Raw genomic sequence first — 8,652 nt, forward strand, 5'->3', positions numbered from 1 at the left:
GGGAGGGGGGAGCAGGGAGGGAGGGGAAAAATGAGGTCCTAATGTCGGGGGTTTAAGTGGAGAGAAAATGTTTTGAGAATGATGTACAAATGCGCTTTACACAATTGACGTGTGCATGGATTGCGATAACAGTTGTATGAGCCCCTAATAAAATGTTTAAAAAAAAAAAAGAGAGGTGTTTGACATGACAATGATAATGGTAGTTGTTACAATTGTATCTATTTGTCTTAATTCTTTCAATTATATGGTTTGGTGAATGTGGGGATACAAACTATCTCTTAATAAAGTGTTTATAATAAATTAAAAACATTTAGTGTTGTGGACTAATTGTGTCCCCCACTCCTACTCCTATATGTGTCAATTTGGCAGTCATGATCCTCATTCTAGTAATTAGACACCATTTTGTGATCTGATATAATTATCCCATGTTTTAGGAGTTCCTTTAGATTATAAATAACCTCTGTGATGTTAATGAGAAAAGATTATAGACAGTGATGTTAATGAAGAAGGATGCAATCTACAAGATCAGGTTATATCTTGCGTCTATTCTTTTGGATATAAATGGGATCAAACAACTAAGCATTGATCAAAGGGACAGAAAAACAAGAGCCTGGAGTGGAGCAGAGCCTCTGGACCCATGGTCCTTGTGCTGGGAAACCCGCAAGCACAGGGGAAGATTGATAAGGACTTTCCCACAGATCTGACAGAGCCTCGCCTAGAGCTGGTGCCCTAAATTCGAAATTCTATCCTCTTAAACTGTGGAAGAATACATTTCTGTTAGTTCATAAAGTTATCCACTTTATGAAAATTCTGTTATAGCAGCACTAGATAATTACAACTCCTAGGAAAACAAGCTCATACAAATATTTTTCCTCCTGTTGTAAGTAGACATGTCATCAAAAGGACAGTACAAAAATAATCTTGAATCAAAATCAAAGGTATTTGTAACATGGGAAAGTAAAAGCAAACACATTTTAAACATTTGAAATCATTCATATAAACTTTATTTTTAAAAGCAATACAGTCTCAATTCCATATCAACAATTCTCATTCTCCTAATCTCATCCAACATTGTTTTTAATATAATATTTGAATTGCAGAAAACAATGAACAATTGAAAGAAACTCATTTTCAATTGTAATATTATAAACTAAAATTAAAATATTTTTGTTTATTTTTAACAAAAGATTATTACAAAGTTAAAAGGAACAAAATGTATAATTACATGTCATCAGTGTCCATGTTTTAAAACACTCCAAGAGAGTAATAAATTAGAAATCCCTGGCAAACATTAAAAAATTTATTCAAGCTGTCTCAAGTTTGTCAGCTTCAATATATATCTAGAACCATAATTAGTAATTCAAAAGCAGACTTATTTTGGAATCTTGCCTGAATATTTAACATTAGATGTGCTATAAATCTGTTCTTTACTTTGTTTTAGATATTTTACCTTTCCTGAGGATGGCGGAGAAGGACTGGCACAAGGACTTGGGTAGCTGTTGCTATCTGTAGATTTCACAGAAGATTGATCTGATCGGTCATCGGTGTTTCGTTTAGGATGTAAAATCCCTCTATCTTTGTACTTCTGAGGTGGGTGGGATGCTGGAGATGGAGACTTCATTAAAACTCTTAAATAAGAAAGAGAAAGCAAAAATTACACTTAGTTTCCAATACAAAGCTAATGTCATTTTGATCCAAATGACATGATTTATGGAATAATCAAAAAAGGGAATTCCATTATTTTGTTACATTCTAAAGTAAATAAAGTTGTGTGATTATGGTGCAGTGATTAAAGTGCTTGGCTGCTAAACAAAAGGTTGATGGTTGAGCCCAACAGCTACTAGAAAGGAAACATCTACAAGTTGATAGAACTATTGGTGTTAGCCTCGGTAAACTAGGGAAACAAATCCACAGGAACTCATATGTATACAAGAGAGTTTTATATAAAGGTTAAGTGTACATTAAAAAAGCATCCTAACCCAGTGCTGTCCAAGCCCATAAGTCCAACATTAGTCCATATGTCCGACACCAATCTACAAAGTCCTCCTCAATCTCACAAAAACACGCAATGACGCCAGCTGCAGGAGGAAAGCTGAATCAGTGAGCGTGTACACATCTCAACACTGGCAGGGGTCTCCACACGACTGCTCCAGCACCCAGGGCTGTGTCAAGGTAGGTCCATGTGGCTACTCTTCAGTGATGTCTCTTAGGAAGTGAGCCTTGCCAGCTGAAGCAGGGAACTGGCTAAGGCAGATGCATCCTGGTCCGACCATCAGAAAGCAAGAGACCCACGAACTAGAAAGGTGAGGCTCACCGAGCCATTTATCTCGCTGCCCTTCAGTTAATCCCACGTGTTTATTGGCCAGGTTAGCACAAAAAAAACTTAACTATTTATCAATAGTAAAAGAAGCTTGCCGTACAAAGAAAAGTTAACTGTGTTATCATTCACCGAAAAAATGGTTACAATCAGATTCTAAAATATGACTAACACTGTATTTAATAAATGCATTTCTCCTATATTTCCCTATTTTGTTAAATAAGTATAAAAAGAAAAAATGCTTTATTTTTTTTAATTTAAATAGTTTTATTGGCATGTACATCATATAACATACAATTTAATCATTAAATCACATTAAGATTTATGCAATCATTACCACAATCAATTTAAGAACAATTTCTTCTCATGTTCGTTGTAGTTAGCTCATTTCCCCCCAATCTCCTCGGTCAGGTCCCTGACAGCATCTAAGTGAAGTGTCAACTAAATCCACAAGGAAGAACCACATCCATTTGTGGGATCCAAGGATTGTTAAGGAAGGAATGGTCTTAGAGCTTAAATCATGAAGACGCGGTTTGCATAAGGCTATGGATGGCAGTGTGCTCATGTAGATTAGGCCTATGGTGATTCTCCTCTGATCATAATTAGGGATGTAAACAGCCTTGCCATCCAGACAGAGAGCACTGTAAAGTCAATTATGGAAAATGTAACACCTTATCATTTGGTCTCCCTTTTAATCCACTTTAAAGTTCTTTAGTTTTAATATTTTCTGCTTTCTTTTTGCTTGAGGTTTTTCTGTCTTGTCATTGTTGGATTTTGTTACTTTGCTTGCTTCCTGTTTGTGTTTCAAATGCTTTCCTGTCTATGAAAGCCAGGATAGAAACATCCACAGAGAGTAAGTAACTAGAAAAAAGCTTTCTTTTTAAAAATGAGTGTATGTATATTGTTGTTGGTGCTGTCATGACAGTTCTGACTCGTAGCAACCTAAACACAGTGAAACATTGCCCAGTCTTGTACCACCTTCACAATCCTTGGGCCACTGCCACTGTGTCAATCCACCTCAAAGAAGGGCTTCCTCTTTTTTTCTGACCTTCCAGTTTTACCAAAAATGCCGTTTTTGTTGAGGGATTTGTATCTCCTAGTAATATGTTCAAAGTACATGAGATTAAGTCTTGCCATCGTTGCTTCTAAGGAGCACTCTGGCTATTCTTTCCAAGACAGATTTGTGGTGGCAACATCAATGATTTCACTATTTATCATGATGCTACTTATTGGCCAGCTGTGAACATTTGGGTTTGTTCATGTTGAAGTGTAGGCCACACTGAAGGCTGTAGACGTTGATCGTCTTCAGTAAATGTGTCAAGTCTTCTTTGTTTTCAGCAAGCAAGTTTGTACCAACTGCCTAGTTCAGCTCCTTAATGAGTCTTCCTCAACTCCAGTCATATTAATTTCATGAAGCTAACAAGTTTTTTTATAGGCTGCTCTAGGAATAACACTATTGCATAACAGCTTCTGTGAAAATGTATTTCCACATTATAAACAACTAACATGTATTATTTAATTAATTTATTTTTTAAAAATCATTTATTGGGAGCTTACAGATGTTGTAATAATCGTAATTCAATTGCTGCCACCTTAGACCAAAACATTTTCATTCTTCTTCAACTATTAGATATCAGCTCCTTTTTATCCCCTCCCTCTCCAACCCCACCCCCCAGAGCCCTTGTTATGTTATAGATGTTATAAATTATTATTGTTATCATCATCATCCATCTTACACTGTCTAATATATCCATTCACCTACAATTCTGTAATTCCTTCTCCTCGAGTGGGATTATACAGTCATCATTGCACTGTTTCCCCACCCCACCACGCTTTCTTCCCATGCCCTCGGGAATTACTACTCCGTTACTGTTTCTGAAGGGTTATCTATCTTGGCTTTTATAAGACAATCTTAGTTATACACATGGGCATACTCATGTCCAAGTAAGTTAATGAGGTAAGACAAGAACCACAATAGTGAGGAGAGGAAGTACTAAAGAACTAGAAGATACTTGTGTGTTTCATCAGTGCTTTAGCGCATCCTGGACTAAACATCCCTTCCATGGCCCTTCTGTGAGGGGCTGACCAATGATCTTTCAGGTGGGTTTTGGGCCTCCACTCTGTCCATGCTCCTTCACATCTATTTGATTGCCTAAAGGCTTGAAGTCAAACAAGCAGCCATCTAGCAGGGATACAACAAAGCCCACATGGAAGAAGCACACAAGCTTGTGTGATCATGAAGTGTAGATGGGAACAGGTATCAGAAGTTAAAAAAACAAAACCACTAGCATTTAAATGGAGAGGGAAAAAAATAAAATAAATGGGGAGGGAGAGGGAAAAATGAGGAGCTGATATCAAGGGCTCAAGTAGAAAAGCAAATGTTTTGAGAATGATGATGACAACAAATGTACAAATGTGCTTGACACAGTGGATGTATGTATTGATTGTGATAAGAATTGAGCCCCCAATAAAATTATTTTTTTTTAAAAAGGAGTTTCTAAATACAGAATATGACTTTCCCTTTCTCATTTGACAACATATGATCTACAGCAAAAAAAAGGCTTTGTCACATAAGAAGGTTTTCTTGGCAAATGGCTATATTATTACTCAAATGTAGTATTTGAAGATTCTCGAGGCCAATATATATTATTCCATCTTAACTGAAGTTTTAACTGAGTTATATGCTTTATTAAAAACCCATATGCTATTCTTCAAAAACAGTAACATTCACATATGTTTCCATTGTTTCTATTTTCAATTTTAAAATTATAGAATCATATTTGTACTAGGCTTTCAATCAATAATGCCAAAACAGCACCGTGGGCAAAATGTGGTCTTTATTATCAATTTTTTTTTTTTTAGCCTTTAAATTTTTTTAAAATCATTTTATTAGGGACTCATACAACTCTTATCACAATCCATACATACATCAATTGTGTAAAGCACATTTGTACATTCATTTCCCTCATCATTCTTAAAACACTTGCTGTTCACTTAAGCCCCTGGCTTTAGTATTAATTTTTACAGGATTAAAAAAAAACACTACATTCTAGCAAATGTTTTTACAACCAGAAATATTTGTGTAAGATGGCCAATGATCTATTAGACTGCCAGGTCTTTGCTCCTATGGGCCATTTGATGGGTTGAAGCCACCACACTTTTGGTTAGCAGTGGATTATTTAACAATTATACAACCAGGCCTCTGTAACTGAGAGGTATTAAAAAGGGCACAGGTTAGTTAGCTAAACTGTGACAGAAATTTCACCATCAAACAATAAACTTGCCTACTTATTTATTGTTTTGTCTACTGCCAATAAAATGTAAACTCTCTGAGGGAAGAGACCTTGTCATTTTTTCCCCACAAGCTTCTTTTATTCATGGCTGCCTGATCCGTATGTGACTGCGCCCACACTTAAAACAACAGGCTGTCCATCCATCACTGAATCAATTAACGAATCAAGTACTTTCAGTAGGAAAGTCCTATCCAATGATATTGCTACCAAGGTCAAATTGTGGAGAAGTGGCTCCTGTAAATGACCATAGCCAAAATATTTCACAGCAGGGTATCTAGGAGAGACGTCAGTTACCATCTATCAAGTCAATGTACAGTAAAATAAAGTATTCCTATATTTTAAACAGGTCCTGAGTTTTAAACTATAGAAATTAAACATTGTGAATCTTCTTAACCAAAATAATTTATTAAATAACTCATGCATACTGGTAGTTTTAAATCCTTCATAGTATCTTAATATTTATAAAAATAGGTAATTTAAAAATAATCTAAAGCACATGAGTTTATATATGTGATTCATTTTCCTGGAGAAACTGGCTCCAATTTTGATAAAATATTATTAAGTTTACCTTTCCACAGCCGTAGACTCTTCAGAAAATTCAGCATCTGCTGAACTTTTTCTGCTATTATTTGACCTCCAAGAGGAAGCCAAAGGAAGTTCTTCTGAAGACATAGGTCTTGGTCTTTGGCCAATCCCAGATGGCTGTTGTAAGCCTGCTGACTGCTCTTCAGTGCTTAAAACAGCAATAATTGTTCTTATCGTGGCTTCGTCAACTTGAGACCAAGGTTTAGATGGAGCTCTCATTCGACGTAAGAATAAGCTGTGCCACTTTTGTCTAAGCTGTAGCAGTAAGCTGGCTGCCTATAATAAACAGTTCACATATATTACAAACAAATGTGTTTCACACACACGAGACACCCATTTGTTCATCAGTTAAGGTCTGCAACTATTTCCAAATAACATATTTTCCATTTTATATTAATTTCATTTTTTTCTTAACAAATGAAATAAACTTACCTGCCATATGTTATCCACTAAAGACACAGAACCAAGTTGAATAGTTCAACGAGAGATACAGGGATGAAGGCTAGAAAAGTGTCAGCAGAGTAAATAAAGGAAAACACATTTAGTGCTTCTCATACGATATTTGTGTGCCTATAGGACATCCAAATGACGGTGTCCAGAGGCAGCTGCATTCATAGATCCAAAGCTCAAGAGAAGGACCCATGTGGGAAATATATACAAAGAGCAAGGTTCCCTAAGAGTGAGAAGTGCAAAGCACAGAGTACTAAGGAACATATGATGTTTAAGGCACAAGAAGTGCACACAGAAGAGTTACTGAAAGAACTTAAAAAGAAATAGCCAAAAAGAAAGTTGAAGAATCAAGAAAGGGTAATATCATATTTGGAGCAAAGGTGAAGAGAAAATGGGAAAAGAGAGTTTCAAGGAAGATAATATTGTCAGATACTAAAGTAAGGTCAGACTTATCAAAAACAATAGACTGGGTTGGAGAACATGGAGGATGTTGATGCAGATACAGTCAGTTTCAGTGAAGTAAACGGTCAATAGGGAAAAAGATGGTTGAAGTGATGATAAATAAGTGAAAGTTTAAAAAAAAGAAAGCATTAATGACTGGAAGCCTGGCTGCTTAAAAAAAGAAAATGAAATGGACATGGAATAATCTTTAAAAGCAGAGAGAGAATTTAGAGGTATATGAAAAGACAAAACAGAATGAACTTATTTCTCTAAGAATGTTATACAAGATAAAGGCAGTTCTTCTGTAAGTTCTTCTGTAAGGCAGTTCTTCTTCAATAATTTCTTATATACACAAAAATACTAAAGTATTACAAAGCTTAAATACTGAACAACAAATAAGTTTTCAAGTCTTTTATTAAATAAGCTCCAATACAGCAGAGAATAAATGAGGAACCTATGAAAATTAATTATCAAGCAGTACTAGGGGCATAATGTTTAATATAATTTTTAAAAATATTGTATATCAATTCACATTTGCTAACTAAAATAAAGTCATTTTACTACTAAAAAGCAACTTACCTCTGGATCCAGTTTAAAACTGAGCCACTCATCCAGTTTCAAAGTTGCTAAATTAGCAGTAGTTCTATCTTCCATTTCACTATCACTACTATCATTAGGAACACCATCTGCTGTTCAAACATATTAAAAGAAAAAAACTCTCACTCTTACTATCTGCTATCACAACGAAAAAGTAAACAGAATAGCAACTTTTAATACAAATCCTCCTGATTTACTACCAACTTACACGAGGTGTTCTCCAAACTAAACAAATCACAAATTAACTATAATTATTTAAAGGGGAAAAAAATTAAAGACATTATAAAACTATATTCTCTAAATCACTCAGCAACAAAGCAAAATAAAAGACAAAAGACTTAAAATTAAAGTACAATCTTTTAATAACTGTGTAAATAAGAAAATGAAAAGTACAATTAAAGAGCTGAATATACTATACATTGAGAATTATAGAATATGGTGAAAGTAATATTTAAATTTATAGTTTTAGAATTAAAAAGAAAAAAACTACCTATCAGTATAAATCTTAGAATACCAGAGAAGTCAATGAAAAAAATATTTTTTTAAAAAAGATAAACTAGACAAGAAAAGATGCTAATAACAATAGTTAAAACCATAACTCAGATTTTGGAAAAGATTAAAAATTTTAAATTACAAAGCTTTCATAAAGCAGGAAGAAAGTATAATATCAGAAATGTGAATAAAAATACAAAGGATGATATTCCTACTCAGAGCAGCCAATGGACTGAGAGGACCATAGGCCCAGCCCCACCACAAGACCTGAAGGTCCCTCACTGACACATAATGTTACGGGGGACAGCACTCCAGACACAATGTAGGAATTGCGCCCTATCTGACCCCACCACAGGGGGCAAAACACTAAGGGTGTCCAATGAAACAGCAAGGGGAGCAAAGCAATGAAGTCCCCAGGGAATACCAAAAATAGACTGTGGAGCTAGGCGGGGCCCCCATCAGACTTGACCGGATAAT

General features: G+C 35.3%; 1 protein-coding gene across 1 annotated transcript in view; it reads right to left on the minus strand.

The window, feature by feature from the left end:
• Positions 1 to 8,652, minus strand: part of YTHDC2 (YTH domain containing 2) — a 75,414-nt gene that overhangs the window by 12,405 nt on the left and 54,357 nt on the right. The window contains exons 24-26 of the mRNA XM_004706631.2: positions 7,666 to 7,775; positions 6,179 to 6,471; positions 1,451 to 1,628 (exon numbers count right to left, since the gene is read on the minus strand). Of these exons, the coding sequence (XP_004706688.1) occupies positions 1,451 to 1,628; positions 6,179 to 6,471; positions 7,666 to 7,775 (581 nt within the window). The remainder of the gene's footprint in view (positions 1 to 1,450; positions 1,629 to 6,178; positions 6,472 to 7,665; positions 7,776 to 8,652) is intronic.

The sequence above is a fragment of the Echinops telfairi genome, unplaced genomic scaffold (genome assembly GCF_000313985.2).
Source record: "Echinops telfairi isolate 266 unplaced genomic scaffold, ASM31398v2 ScPeMD7_7469;HRSCAF=8507_1, whole genome shotgun sequence".
Lineage (NCBI taxonomy): Eukaryota > Metazoa > Chordata > Mammalia > Afrosoricida > Tenrecidae > Echinops > Echinops telfairi.